Source organism: Dreissena polymorpha, chromosome 2 (genome assembly GCF_020536995.1).
Source record: "Dreissena polymorpha isolate Duluth1 chromosome 2, UMN_Dpol_1.0, whole genome shotgun sequence".
In the NCBI taxonomy this organism is placed as follows: domain Eukaryota; kingdom Metazoa; phylum Mollusca; class Bivalvia; order Myida; family Dreissenidae; genus Dreissena; species Dreissena polymorpha.
This window is the reverse complement of record NC_068356.1, coordinates 12856550-12879942: the sequence shown is the minus strand read 5'-3', so window position 1 is coordinate 12879942 and position 23393 is coordinate 12856550. Positions and strand designations below refer to the sequence as shown.

General features: G+C 36.0%; 1 protein-coding gene and 1 long non-coding RNA gene across 7 annotated transcripts in view; both read right to left on the bottom strand.

The window, feature by feature from the left end:
* Window positions 1-23393, bottom strand: part of LOC127865881 (transcription factor A, mitochondrial-like) — a 175760-nt gene that overhangs the window by 106437 nt on the left and 45930 nt on the right. For 2 of the 6 annotated variants that reach the window (XM_052405917.1, XM_052405920.1), the window contains exons 5-7: window positions 16902-17024; window positions 13270-13323; window positions 12080-12665 (exon numbers count right to left, since the gene is read on the bottom strand). The exons of the other annotated variants lie outside the window; for them this stretch is intronic. In XM_052405917.1, coding sequence (XP_052261877.1) covers window positions 12348-12665; window positions 13270-13323; window positions 16902-17024 — 495 coding nt within the window. In that variant the 3' untranslated portion in view covers window positions 12080-12347. Of the gene's footprint in view, window positions 1-12079; window positions 12666-13269; window positions 13324-16901; window positions 17025-23393 lie in introns of those variants that run through there. 6 annotated transcript variants of the gene reach the window in all.
* Window positions 237-2123, bottom strand: LOC127865894 (uncharacterized). The gene is made up of 2 exons (XR_008042812.1): window positions 1354-2123; window positions 237-988 (listed from the first exon to the last, which is right to left on the bottom strand). It is a non-coding gene; the product is annotated as an uncharacterized LOC127865894 (long non-coding RNA).

The window sequence follows — 23393 nt, the reverse complement described above, 5'->3', positions numbered from 1 at the left end:
TAGTTGGAGACAGATGAGTCACCTGAAAAAGGACGCAGATGCACGTAAGTTGCAGTGTGTTTTTAACGAATTAACAATTTAAATGCAATAAGATTCATACGTACCGATTGCAATTGTGAAATATAAACACGCAGTTGTTGTTAAAAAATGCGATTCTCGTTTAGTAGTGGACGCTCCCTTTCATATGTTATAATTAACTTGTTATAATGAGACGAATAAATAGAACAGTGAAGTAAATGTATTTAACAATTTTATTTCACGTGCTTAAACGTTTTGAAGAATGTGTTTGAGAAAGCCTTACTTTTTAAATAATCATACGAACATTTCCGGATAAAAAATGAAAAAAGGTTTCAATAAATTTACGAGGGATTTAATAACAAAGCTAATGAGTAAGCACACCACTATGTTCGGACGTTTACCTCGTCTATCAGTGCGTCGAGACTTAAACTGTCGATTTAGCGTGGGTTTCGAATGTACAGGGATGCTATTATAAAGTCTGTAATAAAACATATAGTATAATCGTTTTTATTTTATCAACAAGTCATTACTTTCTTTCATCTAATTTTCGAAGATTTTTATAATTTCCTGGCTACAACAATGTATTTAGTCGTCATGGCTGCGGTGAGAAATACATACATTTTAAAATACAGAGAAACACTTACAATCAGCACACACGATACATTTGTTTGGTAGTATTGATTATTATTTAATATGCAAAGGACTAAAGTCTGTGTTCAAATCAACACTGTACATTTAATTAACAACGATAATTCCTAAATTGATAAAGAAAAATCTTCACTGTAAGTTCATAATAAATTAATAATGAACCATAAAACAATATTGCAAAACAATTATTCTTTCTACGCACTATAGAATCCCTGTTTCAACAATCACTTTCCAGCCGTGTTAGTTTTGCCCACGTTTGTTTTTGTTAACGACAGTCGATTCCTCTTCGTCATCAGCCAGCCGATGCTTAATTATCGGCTTTCTGTAACGAGAACAATAACGTATTTTTTATAACAAATGTTTAGTGATTTCATTTCCAAAGGCGCATCAATCGCTGTATTTTAACCGCACCTCGTCCAATTTAAGTGTTTAATCTATGGTAAACTAATGACACTTTTGATAACTATAGTTAAAGGCTAGCGGGATTCTGGATAATACTCTTTGGTAACATTCTTCGAAAAGAATAAGCCTAATTTTGCATAAATGAGTTTTAAAATTCCACTCCCGCGGGTTCTACCCCTACCCCATATAGTTCCGTGAGCATAAGAATGATTTTCCTTCATTGTGTTTGTCAATAGGACTTTAAACGAACGATTTATTTCCTCTTTCAAAGCACATCTAACATACGTTGGGATTTCGCCTCTCTTTCAAGTTTCTGATGAACAGGTGCAGATCTGACAGAATCTCTCGAAGCTCGCTTTCAGAATCGCGTCGGAAGAGAACAAAATAGTTGCCATCAAATAAATTACTGTAGGATAGGTCACTCTGTGTTACTGCATGTGTCTATGTGTCTGTACTAGTGTTTATGCCCCTTGTCTTGTAGGTGTCCATTTGATTCTCTTGTGAGATTCAGTCCCTTGTCCTGTGTGCGTCCAACCATGTACCGTGATGTCATATATGTTTTGTCCAGTGAGAATGAGAGAATTCAAAGAAACAAGATTCTTATTGGTCAGTTCCAAAACCCTTTGTGAAATTCAGAGAAAATTACCGACCATGCTTTCTTTTGCTCTCTAGCTGTCGCAAGACAAACTTGTATGGCAACTTTGATTATATTCTACCAACCTGGTTTCTTTGTTCTGTTATATGTATAAATACATATATACGAGAATTCCGATATACATTCGGACAGTCACATAAATATCGAACCTTGGGCGGCGTTTCTAGTTATTTGAACCCCTACCCCACTACATTACCTTAACCTGACTCACCATTGTCGGATACACCAGCTGCTGTCTATATTGATATGAATTGGGCATAATTGACCTTGTATTGTCGACGATAATATCAACACATCAAAGAAAACAGAAAAACAAACATATGTGTAGCATTTTAAAACATATTAATGCCATGTATATAAAAAACAAGTTTTGCTTCCCTTGTGTTTTAAAAACATGTGTTCAAAATAAAATGTTAACTAACCAGCCGATTAATTTTTTTGAGTTATTACAAACATCCCATTTTCTGTTCGAGTAATTACAAATATTCCATTTATTGTTTTGGTAGTATCCAATTTCTTGCTTTAGTTAGTACACATATCCAGTTTCTTATGCAAGAAAACATTAACTTTCTTTTAATCTTTATGGTTCTCTGCAGTTTGCCAGCAAGAACCACAATCCTGTCCAAAATAAACTCCGGAATATTTTTGGGAGCCAGATTAACCGTCTCCTCTTTCCATGTGAGATGCTGAAGTTGAGGATGGCAGCCGCCATTGTGACCAACGTCACCAAGACGAATAGGACGAAAGTGACGTAGTAGGTCTCGGCATAGATCGGCTGTGTCTCCATTATATCATCGACTTTATTCTTCCCAATGAAAGTTTCGGTAATGGTTCCAAACGTGACGTACCAGCTTTTTAATCTGCCTTCGTCTCGTCCGAACAACATGTTGCCACAGTTGACGTAAGCAGAAGTGGCAATACTGAATACAAATAGAAAACCGAGCAGATCGTCTGCCGCATTGGAAATTACAGCAGCCTTTTCGTTTATTCTCCCACTGTATCCCAAAATCCGTGAAATGCGAATAGACAAAATGAACACCAGGATCCCGAATGTGGTATTGGTGATGAAACCGTAGAATTCCAGGTTTTCAATTACAATTTTCTCATTTTTATCTTCTTGGAAAACTTTGTCGTTTTCTCAATGATACCTAGTTTAAACACAAACATAATAGTCGACACGTATATAGCTCATTTTGAGTGCCAAAATGTCCAGAATATTCCAAACTGACTTGAAAAAGGTCTTGCGGTCGGTGAATCTGATAGGCGATGTTTATTGTCGCAAACAATGTTATAAGCAGGAACACCAACTCAAAAAACATAATAAAATTTCCTTCTTGTCCATAATGCAGATATAGTCGGAAAACGCTAATTGTGGAATACGGCAAAAACCCTGCTATTTCCGGAAATTCATCGACAAATTTTGCGTATACAAAAAGATTGGCGTTAGCATTGTTCAGAAAAAACTTTAGTATAACAGCCCTCGTTTGGTTATCAAACCAACTGTTTTCATTCAGTTCAACAAAGATCTTCTGACTTACGTCACTGTTTACATCCAGTTTCATGAAATATCCACCGCCGCCGTACGTATTGTAAAGCGCGTATGTGGAAAATCCCCAAACCTCGTCCAAGAAGTTATACAGCCACGCTGACGATGTCAGTGAAATGGACTTTTCCGCCACTGGACATGGAAAATGGGCCCAGCCCTTGCAGTAGTCGGTTGTTTCTTTTTCTCGATAAATCGGTTTTGGCATGGTTTTTCGTTGGCTAATGGTCCTTTACAGCGTTCTGAAAACCAAATAATTGTCTCATGTCTTGCAGTTTGCAAACATAGAAAGTCATTGTAAATATTAAACTTATTTTATTCAAACTACGTCAAACTACGAGCATATATATCACTTAATGACGCTAAACTAGATCTTACCAGGTGTAATTCTTAACTGGCGAAGACGTGCCGGACCGACACGAAAATTTACGAGATCTTCCGTATACGCGTTTCTTCATCGTAGCCGGCTCCAAAGTAGGTCTTAAAGAAAAAGTTGTCTTTGAACTGGATATCAAGCCATTTTACAAAGGAAGGAAGGTCATTCACCTAGAAGATGGAAGTGCTAATTAAGTTAGCGCTGCATGTTTTATGTATTTATACCGAAACGTAAATCAAGAATTAAGTTTTGGCATCTAACAAAATATAAAAACCAACTAAGTAAAGAACATAACGTATCACTGTCTAAATTAGTTTAAATTTGTTATACCAGCATCGCATTGGCATAGGTCGATTTGTTACATATTTCTCCTGTATCTTTGTCGCATACATGTATCATTCTGATAACGATAACTGTCGTTTCATAAGAGAACGCAATTCCTCTGGGACGCATAGTTAAATATAAGAATATCCGTTTGGTTTCTAATAAACACAACGGCTTACGGTTGATGTTTCAAAACACAAGGTGACTCCAAAAAGCGTGCGTACTTTTAAAAAGGTAAACATCTTGCTGACGTGGTTCTTTAGATCGAATGATATGGGATCACGACTTTCGTAGCTGATCTTGTACACGATGTACAGGAGACCGCTGTAGAGGACCAGCTGAGAGACGATCATAAATAGTTGATGGTTACGGATGCGATTGATCTGGTTGTTTATCAGGATCTTCGTTCGGGATCTTGGGGAGCTGAAAATATGTGGGGAAACCATCAATAAAAGTGCTTACATCAACAATAGTTTTACAGGGATCAATGGTGTCATTTCTGACGCATTGGCATAGAGAAGTGTTTAAATCTTTAAGTGTTTATGCTACGAGGTCAAATGTTGTTATTTGTATGGAAAAGGACATACACTTGAACTGTCTAAAATTAAAACTTATAATCGCGTGCAAGAGTATACAAACTTACATGGTCCAATCGGGTCAATAGCGTGGGAAAGAATATAAGCTATTAATTCGATAACATGATCCAGTATGGCGTTGAACGTGACAACCACAAAATCATATTTATTCCAATATGGCAGGCAGATAGAAACAACCATACAAGTGGCTGAAACGAACTCATGCAAATACCGTGCGTTGGCCAATATGCAAAGAAATGGGACACACTGAATGTTCTTTATAATTACATTTAACTGTTCTGGCGATGCATGGCATTTACGAACATATGTATATTTAGTATATACAGACACAATCAAACAATGTTCTTACGCGGTCCTATGTTCAATGTTGCGGAGTTTCGCTTCGTGATCTCTTCCAGGGTGTCAATGTCGATCACGTGATCAGGCGACACGTACGCTCTGGGCCACATCGTGGCGTATACCAGTATGAAACACGCCACTTTTGAACCAACAAATTACCGTTGTACGAGTTCGAGGAACTAACCATATCAAGAGCACGTTATTCAGCAACGTAGAGGCAGTTACACCATAATATCTTTTAACTTTTTATTTCTGTCGGCTTGCGTCAACTGTCTTTCAAAAGCTGCTGCCAAACAATGTTCTCCAATATTCATCGGCTTTTATACAAGGTACACTATTTGTAAAGCACCTAATATAATAACCACGAAGATTTATTTTTAATTTTAACAATTTACAAATAAAAGCCAGAAATGTGATGCTCAACTATTGAGTTTCACAATTTTACTAATTGATGAAGCTTTATTTAATAGCTTTTGCATATATGCAACACATGAACTTAAAGTTTTACTATAAGTAACATTAACATTAATACCAATGACCCCAAATGCAATCTCAACATTTTACCGGTATATCTGTATGTAAGCCACCTACAACCAAGATGGAAACAAACAACCTCCACCTAGGCTTAAGTTACTGAGCAGAAAATATTTTACACTTTAGTAACTTACCTCGACTCCACTGGCCCAAAATGTACCTCCATGCTTGGTCTACGCATCAGAGACAGTAAGTTGCTGCTTGAAAACCGGAAGTATAGAAAGGGGCATAATTCTGCTTAGTTATAACATTTTTATGGATCTTGATCTGTGACCTTGCATTATCATCACGATTATGATCCTACAAAATGTACGAAGTTTCAATTTAGTGGTAATTACAGCACACAAACTGTACACTTATTATCCTCACGCTTTTCGGAGAAAAAGTGGGGATTATGTGGTTTTCTCCGCCGTCTGTCCGTCCTGGCCACTTCTTCATACACTATAAGCACCATTCTATACATAGATGGTGACGTCACTACGTTATTGTCGGTGAGACCGGTGTGTACACAATGCTATAAGAACTAGAACCTTGTAACTTACACACATGGTAGCTATGGGCATATGTGCGACGGTGACGGCCACATAATTTTGACCTGACCCCTAGGTCAAAAGCTATGGGGTTGGGAAGGAGCCGGGTCAGAGATTTTCCTGCGACCACGATTCGAAAAAGGCTCATAACTACTGTGTCCCTTCAGATATTGCTTTCATATTTGGTATGCATGTGTATCTAGACAACACCTTTCCATATGCACACAATTTTTTAGCCATGTGACCTTGGCCTTGAATTTGATGTCAGCGTTCATGTTTCGAAATCTGCGACCGCGATTCGAAAAAGGCTTATAACTACTGTTTGCCTTCTGATATTGCTTTCATATTTGGTATGAATGTGTATCTAGACAACACCTTTCCGTGCGCATACATTTGTTTACCCCTGTGACCTTGAAGTCAGCGTTTAGGTTTCGAAATCTGCGATTGCGATTCGAAAAAGGCTCATACATACTGTGTCCCTTTAGATACTGCTTTCATATTATTTGGTATGCATGTGTATCTGGACAACACCTTTCCATGCGCGTAATTTTTTTACCCCTGTGACCTTGGCCTAGAACTTGAGGTCAGCGTTCAGGTTTCGAAATCTGAGACCGCGATTCAAAAAGGCTCATACCCACTGTGTCCCTTCAGATATTTCTTTCATATTTGCTACGCACGTGTATCTGGACATCTTTCTATGCGCATGAAATTTTTTAACTTTGGGTCAGCGTTCAAATGTCAAAATCTGCGACCGCGATTAAAAAAAATAATATCATAACTACTGTGTCCCTTCAGATATATTTCATATTTGGTATGCTTGTGTATCTGGACAACACCTTTTGATGCGCAGAACATTTTTGACCCCTGTGACATTAGGGTCCGCGTTTAGATTTAGAAATCTAGTGTGGTTATCTCCGCCGTCTGTCCAGGCCACTAGTGTAACGCGTCTTTGACCGAGCGTCGGTCTTTATAGTATGGTTCAGACAATAATACAAAGCACAATACAATAGTATATAATTTTCCTTAAGCTTCTTTGTCTTATGATTGGCTATTCATACAATGATTGGTTTGAAAACAGTAAATCAAGTATAATCAAATGCTATAATCATATGACCTCGAACACTCACTATGTACGCCTATAACCTCGGGTCTATGTATGGAGACCTATGCCTCGAGACTATGTATGGAGACCTAGCTCTCGGAACTATGTATGGAAACCTATACCTCGCGACTATGTATAGAGACCTATGTCTTGGGACTATGTATGGAGACCTATGTCCTTGGAACTATGTATGGAGACCTATGTCTCGGGACTATGTATGGAGGCCAATGCATCGAGACTATGTATGGAGACCTATGTCTCGGAACTATGTATGGGGACATATGCCTCGAGACTATGTATGGAGTTCTATGTCTTGGAACTATGTAAGGAAACCTATGCCTCGAGACTATGTGTGGAGACCTTTGTCCTCGGCACACGTCGAAATGACTCCGTGTCTCTGTGACTCGATACCCTAGCGATACCCTAGGCATGGAGCTTTGTAGTGTATGTATGAAGGTATGTGACTTATATATCTACTATTGGCGACCCGGGCTGTCGAGGGATAGGAATCCAACTTCAAGGCTCTCAGAACGTTTGAAGAGGATAGCCAGTCATTATGTACCCAAAGTCCCTAATGTATGTTAATAATTTATTTTAATTACCTATTTTCGAGATGTTAACTCGACGAAGTAGGGAGTAGAACTGCCTGTTTAGTGTGTGTGTGTGAATGTCAGAGTTTATTTACAGGTCTCGCTGCGTCTTCACGACAGCCTTATGTGCGGACCTGCCCCTGTGACCTGTCAGGGGAAAATATTTTAATTTTGAACCAAAGTTGGTCTGCCTGTTAAGAGAGAAAACGCGCGCTTTTATACTGTCTTCTCATGCGGCGTTACTCGCATTTGCATAGTGATACTGTTGAGATCTACGTAATAGTGGTTTGGCTTAATTATATAGCATAATAATGAGGTTCTGGTATCAACGCAATAAACATTTATTAAACAAATGAATATAAAAACAACACACAACGATACATTTCTAGGCATATTTTCAACAATGAATAAAACCTGGGCAATGCTTACCGGAAATCAATGGACGCTTTTAATATATTAAAAGGAACAATATACCCAAAGAAAAATGAACGGAAGTAAAAACGGCGGTAGGTTAAAAATCACCACACTATCTCCTCCTACACTATTACCACTAGAGTCTTAAAACTTACACACATGGTAGCTACGAGCAAAAAGAGTTTATGAAGACTCTCAACATATACGTTTTATATCGATATGTGTAGTAGATATGTAATAATAAAGTTGTTGTACGCAACTGTTCATTTGAATTTTTAAGTATTAAAAGGTGGCATAACACAAATGAATTAAAGGACAGGGGTATGGAACTTGGTCTGAATGCCCCGACCACGTGTTAAGTTTCAATTAAACAACTGTTGTAGATACGGTGATGTGGAGATGGTGCACGTTTACCATCACTTAAGTACAAAATAGGCAAAACTCAGCTAAATAGCAGGTAAGAGTAATGGAACTTTGTAAGTGAACTCACACAACGACAACAAAAACATGTGTTAACAAGGTTTAACTATAACCATATTAGGAAAATGCCCCGCAAAATGCCGGACTTGTTTTTCAACAAACTGGCATCATTTTCAAACTCGTCCAAGATATCATTGGGCCACATCTTCTGACCAAGTTTCATGAGGTTGTGCTCAAGTGGTCTAATAACGCTTTTACTTCGGACTTCACCGCCCATTTCGTTTTTGGCCAATTCGGACCCATTTTTGACAGTGGCTGCGATTTCAGTGTATCGGCAAGGGCGACAGTCCCGTTGAGCAGTGGCAAATTTTCGGCCTTATTTCAAACGTTAAAGCGGGTATATACGATTTTTTATATGTGTTTAATTGTAATATATTGATAAAATATGTTACAATAACACAAAATAGGCAAGAGAAATTATACATTTAAGCCGAATTTCATAAAATGCAGCAAAGACAAATTAGCGCCCGAGCCGATTGTGACGTACATATTTTCCTACAATAACCGAAGCATTCGTCTTTGTATTAGGATTGGAGTTAGTGTTCGTGTGTCGTATGAATAGATATCGTTGCAGGAATTCAAATAAACCGTTAAACTAAGTTTAGATTCACATCGTACATGTATGGTATACATGCTGGCGAATTCGGCTGTACAGCCGTTTTCAATTTCAGAATTAAATATTTGGCTTATTTCGCATTTTTCGACACATGTTCTTCTTAACTTTTATTTTAATTTATATTGAAATATATATATATAATAAGTTGTGTACACATTTTATATAAATTAATAAATATTTGACAAAATCGTATATACCCGCTTTAAGCATATGCTTAAATCAGTTAAGAGTTTTCAACTGGGTGGTAAGCACTACATCATCATGCTCCAAAAAAAACTAACATCTTAAATATTTTTGTGTGATAAATTCAAAACAGTAAAGAGGACACTTTTTTAATAAAAATAACTCTTCCGACAAGGCTATCATGAGAGACTTAAAAATAAGAGGAAGAAAACCAGTGCAGACACTATAAAGGAATACCTGAGCAGAGAAAGTGTTAAACCGCCATTTCAGTGTTGCAACTTAGCTTCTGTTTGAAATGCGAAGACATGTTCAAAATACAAGAACTTGTAGTTCAGGCAGTCTATTAATTCTCTTTCGTTTACTTTTTCCGTTCGGCTTAAATGAGATGTGGTTTGCGCATGTGCAGGCAGTGATTTGCAAGATGGCGGACTCGAAGCAGTCAAATAATATCGAAGAACGTAGTTCTTCAACAAATGAGCGAAATGCGATCGTAGATCGTGTTAATGTTGAACGTGAACGTAGTTCACAAAAAAACAAATCTGGAAAAGGAAAACAGTCGGAAAAATCGGCACAATCGAGCTCTAGCAAAGATATTTCTGTCGCCGAAAGCCGAATGATCATGGCGGTTACGAGTTTACAAAATTCGATTGAAAAACAAACCTCGCGCATGAACGAGCAGGATAAACACATAAATGAACAAAACAAAAAAGTAAAGGACTTGTTAGACAAAATTACCTTGCATGACGAAGATTATAACGAGTGTCAATTTGACGAGGAATGCGACGAAGGCGCAGAGCACGTGGCGCAGCCATGTTGTGAGATCGACCCACAGGCAGTTGGGGAAGAAAATGACTATTTAGTGTCTAGAAAAAGGAAAACTGACGAGAATACTAATAACAATAGTCGTTTTTCATCTATGGCAAAACGATTTAAAGCAGTGGAGACATGTGATGCCCCTATCGATTCAGTTTTTGCTGAAAACTTAACTGAGCTTTTTAGGAAGGGCATAGACGAAGAAATATACAATGACTTGATAAAAGAAGAAAATAATGCCCGTCCAGAGAACTGTGAGGGACTATGTGTCGTGCAAACTAATCCGTCAGTGTGGGACATTATAGGCCCGGTAGCTAGAATCAATGATAAGAAAATGCAGGGAATAGAAACCTCAGTAGTAAAAGGAGCCACCATTCTGGCTAAGTTGGTTGACAAAATGGAAAAACTAGAGACAGAAATAGGGAACGATAGATTTTCTAAACTGATTGACGAGTGCAATGATGTGTTGGCCCTTCTAGGCCATGCTAATAATCAAATTAACCTGGCAAGAAAAGACCTTTTGAGGCCAGTGATTAATCGGGACTATAATTACTTGTGTAACCACAGAATCCCATACACCAAGTTTTTGTTTGGAGATGACATTTCAAAATCTGCTAAGGAAATTGAAGACTCGTCAAAGTTGAGTTATCGGTTGACATACAATCAAAGGCCATACAGAGGAGGTCCTATTCGTAGACGGTAGATTCTCCAGATTCCGTGGTGGCTATGGCCGTGGAGCCAGAGGCGGCTATCAAACAGAAGCCAGCACCTCGAGTTTCGGATCGGGACCAAAAAACTTCCCGAGACGCGGGGCAAGGCCCCTAAATCACTAAATCAGGTAAGCCAAAATTTTGTTGCTGGTAGAATTTCTGATTATGCTGATGAATGGCGCAAATTAACATCAGATCCTACAATTTTAGACATAGTAGAACATTGTCACATAGACATAAACTTGCAAAAAATTCAGTCAGGAACTGAGTAGCTCCCAATTTGTTTTCAATAAAAAAGAAAAAAGCAGGAAATTGATAAGCTTTTAGACTTAAATGTTATAAAAAAAAGTGGAACCATGTGTAGATCAAGTTTTGTCACCTATATTTTTGAGACCAAAATCTAATGGCGCACTTAGAATGGTATTCAACGTAAAAAAAGTTAAATAAATGTATTCCATATAAACATTTCAAAATGGAAACTTTTTAAGATGCTTTAACATCAATAAACAAAGGTTGCTACATGGCATCAGTAGATCTAAGACATGCCTGTTATTCAGTAAAATTAGCAGAGGAACAGAGAAAGTTTTTTAGGTTTTCTTGGAATTGTGAGATATATGAGTACCAATCACTTTGTTGTGGTGTTTCGGAAGGTCCACGCATATTTAGTAAGCTTTGTAAACCAGTTTATGCAAGCTTGAGGAGCTCTGGCTGGATAAATTCAAGTTTTTTGGATGATAGTATATTAGTTGGTGATACACATAAGGAATGTTTGGAAAATGTGGATGCCACATCAACTTTAATGACGAGAGTTGGGTATGTAGTCAATAAGGAAAAGTCAGTGCTAAAACCAACTAAAAAACTTAAATATTTGGGTAATATTATTGATTCCGACAGGACTGTCGAACTTTCTGAAAACCGCAAAATATCCATTATACAAGCATGTAAAACTTGTAGTTCAGGCAGTCTATCAATGTTATGACACTTTTAAGAAGAATAAAATTATAACTTTAAAAACGACTACATTGTATATGTTATCATGAACAATAAGAAAATTATTATTGGGTATGCAAAAGTAAATTCAATATTGTTATCCTATTTTTTTACAGTCGTACGGAAGAGTAAATGATCAAAATGTGTATTTGCTATTAAAGTAAGTCCCGCCAACTACATGTTCTCTGACAATTACAAGTAAAAAAGAATCGGATATTACGTTCTTGGAAACATACTGGTAGCCTTCATTTAATAACATATGGCAAACTGTATAACCTGTAAAGGCAAACAAGCAAGATCACATTCCACACCATAAACACACAAACAGTGTACATTATTTAATGCATCGTATAAATTCACTATACCTAGGAACACATTGGCAGTTTTGTTTCATGCATGTCACGTGTACTACCAGGTAGTACAATTTTGTCTGAAGTCTTGTTAACAATTCCAGGCCCAGCCCCACAAATGCACTTGAGGATTTCTACTCATCATCAGAACTTTCCCATTTGTCCTTGCCTTTCGTTTTGGTACTTTCCACTTTGGTCTTGCTTTTAGTTCTGGTACTGCCCACGTTGGCTATGCCTTTAGTGCCAGTAGTTTCCACTTTGACCTTGCCTTTTGAGCTGGTACTCTTTGCCTTGGCTTTGACCTGCCCTTCCTGTGTAGTGTCTATTTTCATTTCCTGGCGGGTCTTCTTCCTCACTAGGGACTCCTTGCCAGCCTCTATCATGCCCTTCTCCCAGACCGACAACTTCTCTTGAAAGTCCTCATACTGCTTGGCGGAGAGCTTCACATAGTGCTGAATGAAATACAAGTGCATGCACAGCAATACTTAAAGTATGTTGAAGCAAAACCCACAATGTAGTTAACCTGTTTACAATATATAATTGCATAAATAATTTACCACTGGTGACATGTCAATCAAAGATTCAGATGCCCATTTAACACTTCATACTTCGCTGCAAAGTATAATATTATAGAAATGTTGTACAATACAATCAATTCAAATCACTTTAAATAAATGGACACACAATAAAAGACAAACAGAAAGGTGCACAAAACAATTCAACTCGGTAATTATGCCTAGCCTTGATGTACATAAAAGCATGTTATTTTTCACTATTAAAGAAATTAGCAGCTTATTTACCGTGCATACTGATAAATGTTCCAATTAATGTGTTCCACTTATCAGAAAATTTCATTCCATTTACTTCTGGCTAGTTTGGGCTCGTTTTGCTCAGGTTAAATAATATCAAATGACGTGCACTTTTTCATAACATAAGCAGTAAACAAAATTACAGTTAAGAAAAGCAAGGAGCATAAAAACATTGAATGCAAGTGTTGTTCAACCGCACATGAATTTTCTGTAATAAATAAATTGTACAAGGTATAATAAAATATACCTGTTTTTCCTCCTCAGACAATTGCTTCCACTTCTGGGCGTACTCAGCAATAATCTGAAAGTATTTCAGCAAAAATGTCAGTGATTGTGTTATTGCAACCTCAACTAACAAAGGCTGTCAGAAGACAGCGCGCTCGAATATTCGAGTGCCTGACAGAATAATGTAAATCATCATGAGGAAATTGTTCATATTCAATAAGGTCAAGGTAATAAAGGCATATTCTAAGTGGAAAAGGACCATAATCTAATCATATTGATCGCTGATGTTTTGAAGAAGTTGTACTTTATAGACTATTCTGAGTTTATGTATATTTTCTACAATCTATTGAACATTTGTAAAGACATAAAACAAACTAATAAGACTTTATTTCAAGTTTGATAGCAATAGCTTGGGTGGGATGGTTGGACAGTCCTCAAAAATAAAATAAATAAATATTACTATTTTTTTAGCCATGTTTAAAAAAAAATTGGGGTTGGGAGGGTGGGGTGGGGGTGGAGAGGGGGTTTAATGTTGGGGTGTGGTCATTTATTAGATACTCTTTCAAAAAAAAAAGAAAAACAAGAAATGTGTTTGTCAGAAACACTATGTCCCCTTCTGCACTGCTTTGATTTTTTTTTACCTTTGACCTTGAAGGATGACCTTGACCTTTCACCACTCAAAATAAGCGGCTCCATGAGATACACATGCATGCCAAATATCAAGATGCTATCTTCGATATAGCAAAAGTATTCATAAAATGAGCGATTTTGGCCACATATATTTGACCTCTGACCTTGAAGGATGACCTTGACCTTTCACCACTCAAAATATGCAGCTCCATGAGATACACATGCATACCAAATATCAAGTTGCTATCTTGAATATTGAAAAAGTTATTGCAAATGTTAAAGTTGGAGCAAACAGACCAACAGACAGACAGGGCAAAAACAATATGTCCCTCACTATAGTGGGTGGGGGACATAAAAAGGAAACAAGAGATGTGTTCGTCAGAAACACAATGCCCCCTATTGCGACACTTTGAAATATTTTTTTTCTTTTTTGACCTTTGACCTTGAAGGATGACCTTGACTTTGAACTTCCACAACTCAAAATGTGCAGCTTCATGAGAACGCCGCTTTGAAATTATTTTTTTTTGACCTTTGACCTTGAAGGATGACCTTGACCTTGAACTTCCACGACTCAAAATGTGCAGCTTAATGAGAACGCCGCTTTGAATTTATTTTTTTGACCTTTGACCTTGAAGGATGACCTTGACCTTCCATCACTCAAAATGTCTAAGTTGAGTCACCATGACCTTGACCTAGTGACCTGAAAATTAACAGGGGTCATTTGCGAGTCATGAGTTATCATCCGGAAACCTTTTTACTATGTTCATCGGACCTTGACCTAGTGACGTTAAAATCAATAGGGGTCATCTGCGAGTCATGATCAATGTACCTATAAAGTTTCATGATCCTAGGCATTAGAGTTCTTGAGTTATCATCCATACAAAAAAGGGTCAACCAGAGTTATGCAAATTGCCCTGTACAGTCCTAGCTAGTAAGTTTTCCAAGTCTGAAAGCAATAGCTATGATACTTTAGGAGTAAAATGGACCAAAACACAAATGTTAAATTATCTAAGTATAAAAGGGGTCATAATTCTGTCAAAATGCCAGTCAGAGTTACATAACTTTGCCTGCAAAGTCCCCTTATGATAGAAAGTAGGTGCTGCAAGTATGAAAGCAATAGCTTTGATACTTTAGAAATAAAGAGAACCTAAACACAAAACTTAACCATATTTTCAATTGTCTAAGTATAAAAAGGGAACATTATTCTTACAAGTCACTTTCGAACTCGTCCAAGATATTATTGGGATGAATCTTCTGACCAAGTTTCATGAAGATCAGACAATAAATGTGGCCTCTACAGTGTTAACAAGATTTTACTATAGCCATATATAGCCATATAAGGAAAAATGCCCGCCCCTAGGCAGCCATGTTTTTCAAGCAAACGTAACCATTTCGAACTCATCCAAGATATCATTGAAACCAATCTTCTGACCAAATTTCATGAAGATTGGACAATAAATGTGGCCTCTAGAGAGTGAACAAGGCAAATGTTGACGTCGCACAATGGACAATGCACGACGGATAAAAGGCAATCACAAAAGCTCACGATGAGCACGTTGTGCTCAGGACAGGTAAAAAATTTAAAAAAAAAAAAAAAAAAAATTTGGGGGGGGGGCAGGGATTCTTCTGGGTTGGGGCGTGGAAATTTGTTTGGCTGGAATCCATTGTGGTATTCAGGTGTTGTTTTGTCAAAGTATTAATACAATCTGATCATAAATAAAGAAGTTATGGCAATTTAAGCAAAATGTTCATTATCTCAGTATAAAAAGGGCCATTATTCTGTCAAAATGCTTGATACAGTTGTCTGATCTTGTTTATAGGTTGGGGTCATGATGGTAAACAAGTTTGCAAAATATGAAAGCAATATGTCATGGGACATTGAAAATATTTGGGGTAGTACGTAAACTTTAACATTTGCACAGGAACGACAACGCCGAAGCCGAGGTGAGTAGGATAGCTCAACTTTCTATATTTTATATATAATAGTCGAGCTAAAAATATTTGAGGTGGTACGCGAACTTAAACATAGATTTATCAATTATAATATACATATTCCAAGTGAAAAAAGGGCCTTAATTCTTACAAAATGCTTGACACAGTTGTCTGCTCTTATTTATATGTTGGGGTCATGTTGGTTAAGAAGTATGCAAAATATCAAAGCAATATGTCAAGGGACATAGGAAATATTTGAGGTGGTACACAAACTTTAACATTCCAATGCTCTCGGGAACAGGAACGCCGACGCCGGGGTGAGTAGGATAGCTCCACTATATATATTTCATATATAATAGTCGAGCTTAAAATGCGCAATGTGCAACATGTACTGGTCTTTTAAAATTATATGAGAAACAAGAGATGTGTTTGTCAAAAACACAATGCCCCTATTGCGCCGCTTTGATTGATTTATTTTTAATCATTTGGCAGGTACTGATAATTATCTCCCTTTAAAGCTTATTACTTCCCTTGGATTTATTTTTTTACCTTTGACCTTGAAGGATAACCTTGACCTTTCACCACTCAAAATATGCAGCTCCATGAGATACACATGCATGCCAAATATCAAGTTTCTATCTTCAATATTGCAAAAGTTATCGCAAACTTTAACCAAGGTTAAAGTTTTGGGACAGACTGACAAACAGACAGACAGGCCAAAAACAATATGCCCCCGATCATTCAATACGGGGGCATACAAATTATGTATTTAATACACATTTTAAGCTTTAGATTCATTAATAAATTTAATTAAATGTCTATAGATTTGATGTCTTTTGGAAATTCCTTTGTAAAAAAGTACACAACTATAGAAAAAAATCTTAAATACAATCCCTCTTAATACAGTAAAAAGATATGTATCACACACACTTTTATAAGTGGAAATTGCAGAAAAAATTTGGTACTCGAAATTACCTGGTAGACTGTATTTGAATTTAACATAAAAGTAGAATTTACATAAAGACATATCTTTAAATCCAAAAGTCTATCATGAGTAAAAACAAGATGTATGAAATAATTAATTAACCCCACCTCTCTACTCAAAGCTGTTGTTTCTGGTTTCTTGCCTGACCTGAGTGCCATCTCTCTAGCATCCCTGAGGAAAAGGAAGTATGGCGTCGGGGGACGTTGTGGCTTGTCATTTTCTTTCAAGATCTAAATGTTGCAGGGGAGTATTAGTTCATTTAAAGTTATTAGATAAATATAATAGTCTGCACGTTTTTGGATAATGCATATGCCAGTGGTCTTTGAGCTTTTACTACAATTTATCACACATCAAAATTATATATGCCTGATGTAACTCTGCATGATGACACCAACATGTAACATATTTCATACATTAACAGAAGCAAAAACAGCAAAAAAACATATTTTATAAACATTAGACAAACTGCTCATGATATCATAATAAATAACTTGTTAATCGTAAACATAATATCTAAAACTAAAGTGGTTTCACAGCAAAATAGTGAAAACAAAGATTTTTCATTTAGCAGAAATAGATCCCTGTTTAAAACTATATATAATTTTTACTGTTTGAATTACCAGTATTAAATCACTGTTATTTCCCTAAAATCCATATTATAGGTTAAAACGATGATTTTTATCAAAAAAATGATTCAGAGAAACATACATTTGTGTGTGTTTGCCTTTTTTTCACATTTATTACATACTATAACAAGCAACCCACATGCCTTTAGGAGTTTCCTGCAACCCCAGGGAAATTAACTGTGCTAAGCAGATCAGATATTGTTTACAAAGTTTCACAATAGCCTTTAAATGATAAATGACACAAGACATGGAAGCCATAATGTTGAACGATCCACATTTTTTTCGAACTTAATCCCATAACAACACAAATGAATTGAGCACATTTTATGAGGGCACAAATGTGATATTTATAGTGTTTTACTATAGCAAATTTAAGAGAACTGCCCCGCATCTTCCCAGCTATGTTATTAAATGGATTGGAACCACATATCACTCCACAGAAAAATAATACGAAATGTTCTGAGCAAAATCCAAGAAGATTGTGCAAACAAATGTGACTTCTAGAGAGTTCACAAGCTTTTTATATAACTTTACCTTGTGGCTTGTGACCTTGTTTTTTATACCACATGACCCAGTTTAGAGCTCTGTCAATAAATTATAGGGACAAATGTTCTTACCAAAATTCATGAAAAGGACAATAATTGCAGTCTCTATAGTCTTCAAAAGCTTGTTCTTTCATTACTATCTGTGACTAAGTTTTTTACCAAGCGTGACCAAATTTCCAAAGTTTCACGATGAGTTGGAAATCAATGTGGCCTCTATAGTGTTAACAAGCTTTCTCTTTTGTCTGACCTATTTCTTGACGCAACGTGACAAGTTTACAATTCTGCCAATATATCATTTGGAAAAATGGTCTTACAAAGTTTCAGATAGATTGGGCAAACAAATAGGCCCCTAGATTGTTACCAATCTTTTTATTTAATCTGACCTAGTTGCGAACATGGCTGAGATATTATTTGGAAAAATGTTCTGACCATGTTTTATCAAAATTGACCATAAATGTGGTCTCTAACCGCACAAGATACAGTTTTAAAATCAACCAAGATATAATTCTTACAAACATTCTGGATGAGTTTTATCATGATTGGGCAATAAATGTGGTCCATAGTGTTCATAAGCTTTTCCTTTTCTCCAAACTAGTGACATAATTTTCGACTCCAACAACCCAGTGTCAAACTTGGTTGAGATATTGTGACTAATGATCCAACCCAGTTTCATTAAGATTAAAGAATAAATGACCGTTAACAAGACAAATGTTAACAAGAGGGCTTGAAAGGCCCAAAGATGCTCACCTGAGAGGAAAGGAACTGACCTGTTCTGTGCAGCACAAGATGTCATTAGAACAAAATGTTCTTACCAACTCTCATGACTAGTGAACACCCTGGCAGCCACGTTTTTCAACAGACCACAACCGCTTCCATACACATCCAAGATATCATTTAAACAAATATTCTGACAAAGTTTCATGAAGATTCATATAAGGAAAAATGCCCCGCCCCTGGTGGCCATGTTTTTCAAGCAACTGGAACCATTTTCGAACTTATCCAAGATATCATTGGGAAAAATCTTCTGACAAAGTTTCATGATGATCGGACAATAAATATGGGTTCTAGAGTGTTAACAAGGTTTTACTATAGCTATATAAGGAAAATGCCAAGCCCCATTGGTGGCCATGTTTTTCCACCAACCTGAACCATTTTTGAACTCATCCAAGATATAATTGGTACAAATCTTGTGACCAAGTTTCATGATGATCGGACAATAAATGTGGTCTCAAGAAAGTTAATAAGGTTTTACTAAAGCAATATATAGCCATATTAGAAAAATGCCCAGATCCTGGTCGCCATGTTTTTAAAGCAACTGAAACCATTTTCAAACTCATCCAAGATATCATTGGGACAAATCTTCTGACCAAGTTTCATGAAGATCGGAAAATCAATGTTGCCTCTAAAGTGTTAACAAGGTTTTACTACCCTTGTCAAAAAAGTTGGCAAAACTCGGTTTTAATCCGTGTTAAAACCGTGTTAAACCCTGCGGTATTGGCACCGGGTTAAAGCGTGTCTTTTAAACACACTTTTTGCTTACCGACTTGGTTTTTTGTAGGTAAAACCTGGATTTCACTCACATAAACCAACACGCTTATACCTTCTTATACCAACTTAAACCAACTAAAACTAACTTAAACCAACTTAAGTGGGTTAAAAGTGAGTGTGTTTTCCTTCTCTATGTTGGTTTTTAAACCCGCTTCTACACATCAAGTCGGTTTTTCCTGTTCTTAAGCGAGTAAAAAGTGGGTTTTTGTTTGAGTGTTAAGTGAGCTAAATGTGTGCTTAACTTAGATTAAAAGCAGTTAAAACACGCTTAAAAACCGAGTTTTACCAACTTTAGTTGGTTAAAAGTTAGTGTGTTTTCCTTCTTTATGTTGGCTTTTACACCTGCTTCTACACATCAAGTCGGTTTTTCCTGTTCTTAAGCGAGTTAAAAGTGGGTTTTTATTTGAGCATTAAGTGAGCTAAATGTATGCTTTTCACAGATTAAACGCAGTTAAAACTAGCTTTAAAACCTGTTAAAGGCTCAGTAAAAACCCACTTTTCACCCACTTGAAAACTGAAAAACTTTTTTATGATAAGAACAAAAATATCATAAATTAAATTCTAATTACTTTTTTAAACGATAAAACATAAAACTTTACATATATCCATATACACAGCATGATAAAACTATTTTGACAGACATGGCATTGTTATAATAAAATATAATAGTGTTATAAAGTAACATTGAACACAAAGAAAGAACTGAAAAAAGTAAGATTGTATGGAATAAATACAAACAAGAGATGTGTTTGTCAGAAACACAATGCCCCCTACTGCGTCGCTTTGAAATAAAATTTCTATTTATCATTTGGCAGGTATAGATATTATCTCTCTTTGCTTATTTCTTCCATTGGATTTTGACCTCTGACCTTGAAGGATGACCTTGACCTTGCACCACTCAAAATGTGCAGCTCAATGGGATACACATGCATGCTAAATATCAAGCTGCTTTCTTCAATATTGCAAAAGTTATGACCAATGCTAAAGTTTTCGGACGGATAGACAGACAGACGGACAGTTCAACTGCTATATGAGACCCTAACGGGAGCATAAAAATAAGTTAATGTTGTTGAAACAGGTGCAAATCTATATAACAAAGCGAAAACAATGGTTAAATAATCATTTTAACAGCACATTTTATTTACAAAGACTTCAGTCTACTTGTGCATCAGCCGCAGATGCCTTAAACAACCTCTCATCTTGTCTTCAACATCAACCAGAGGCTTGTCAAAGGTTTTGGCTATGACATCTGAAAAAATATAATAGACTATTCATTTTAAAAACATGCAAAAAAACAACAAAATCTGTTCTTAAATAGAAAATACTCTAGCCAGAAAAAGAGGTTAAATATTTGCATATTAAGGAAGTCAACACAAATGAGTTTATTACTGATTGTCCTGGAGACAGTGACTAGAGACACGGACAAAGTTTTTCAATCCCTGTCTTCATGAATAAAAAAAAACACTGTTGTTAACTGTCACTTGGATTATAAAAACTCTCCCTTTTCACAAATGATGTAATAAAATGATCATTTATGCGACTGTAAACAGTAAGTGATCTGAAAAATATTTGTAGAATGTGTATTGAATTTCTATATGGATAACTGGTACTTTAAATTTTTATGATGAAGAAAAAGTACCAATAATTGCATTTCTCTCAGCAGCGGGGAGGCTTGGTCTTGGTGACCCAGTTGTAGTTGTTGCTCCCTTCATGGAGCAAGTCACAAGCTGGTGGAAAGTGAATGGTCGGCACATGGCCTGTGCGATGGCCATCACCTCCCTGGTTTCATGCTGGATTTCAGCTTAAATGATACTCTGAAACCAAAAAAAGAAAAGGAGTTTTGACAAAATATTTACAGTTGGTAATTTTCCAAAGCTTGTAATTTACTTTCATCACATTTCAAACTCTAAAAATATTTGTCACATTGGTCAGAATTGTGACGCTTTTAAAATGCAATAACCTGTATAGTTTTACCTCTCAACAAATCCAGCTTTCTTGTTCAAGGACAGGGCGAGGTTTGCCCACTTCAGTTCCCCTCAAGTTGGCCAGCTCGTGCAGGGTAAAAGCCTGGTGTAAAAGTCCATACATCAGGTAGTATGATTACCCCTTTTGCTCTTGGGGCAAGAGTTTAACCTTCAAAATTAAAATATGAGGGAAAGAAATATGTTCAGTAATAACCAGAAATATCTATAAATAACAATAAAGATGACAATAATCATAAAACACAACCACCATTATTCACTGTACACAACATTTACACTTTGTCATGTGTATGTTCATCTATTTTTGCTTCAAATTGTGTTGTTTTTCCTTTTTAAGTTGCAATACATTTACTTATCAATTTACATTTCCCAGTGACAATACATAAATATAATAATGATCATAATTAATTCAGTAAACTAAATAAAAAAAAGGATGAAGAAATGACAATACAAACCTGTTAAAACTCTTCTTCAGTATTCAAAAAAAAAAACAGTTGAACTTCTTTTCCAACAAACTTATTGTTGATTTCCAAATTGTAGTAAAATACACATTGTTTTCATCACACAATACTTCATGCTGACAGTATTTCAATACATTTTACAGAACAATTATAAGTCTTAATGTTAATTTAATAAAGCTCAATTCAATTGCTGAAACCAGCTTGTTTTTCAAAAGTTGTTGTTTTCAAATAATTTCTTGTGCAAAATTGAACCAATCAAAAGTCATACCTCATTCCAGCCTTATGTCTGGGCAAACCCTATCAGTAGCCTTATCTGCCCCTGATAATCAGTACCCTGTTAAGCTCTGAATGCCTGACAGATTGTTATCTGTTTATTGTTAGTGGTGTGAAAAGGGGTATTTTTAGGTATTGTCTTGTTATTTTGTTGACTGTTTATGTAACACAGGTCATGTTTGGCATCTTATTATTTTATTGCAAATTAAGAAAATGGATATAATGGTATCATATGAAAATATCAAAATCTTGCATAACTTATGTACACAAATTAATAGATTATTTCCAAAATAATGTTTCCAATACCATAATTATTTAAATATGCAGATTTAACAAGTAAATACTGATTTAAACAAATATAAACAATCATATAAGATTGTTTTAAAATTTAAAAAAATAAAATAATTTTAAGACATAAAACAATCATAAGATATTGTTTATAATAAAAACAAATATAAAGAAAAAAATCAAAGCGAAACACAAACTCTTTCATTTTCAGGTATAAAACTAAGTTTTATCATTTTTATAGTTTTTGGCAGTGATACTTGTTGTCCATCTGTGAACCTGTGATGTTCTGAAAGAGCCATTTTCATCCAATATTCACTAAAAAATTATGGGGAGCACACACATTTACAATAGGGACAATGGCAAACAAGCTGTAAAAAAGCCCCTTTACAATTGACTTGTATTATATATGGCTATAATCATGAAACAAAGACCTAGTTGAAGAATTATTGTTTCATTGATGAGTATTATTTATAAACAAAATACCAACTTATTGAAAAGTGTGTTAAAGTGAGTCTTTTAGCCTGGTTTCAGCTCTCAAATTATTTACAAAAAGACCAATTTAAACTCGCTTAAACCCACTTCTGTTTAAAAAGGATCAACTTCTGATGTAAAAGACTCGCATATAAAACAAAAAGACACACTTAAACACACATAAACCAACTCATAAAGAAAAAGGCTCACTTTTGACACACAAAAAACTGACTCCTTACAGAAAAAACTCGCTAAAACACACATCTTCTTAAAATAACCAACTTTAAACTCAGTTAAGCACAGTTTAGCGCACATAAAACTCGCTTTTAATAGCAAAAACCAACTTCCGCTGAGAAAAACTCAGAAAAAACACAGTTTTATGTTGGTTTAAGTGTGTTTTGGTAT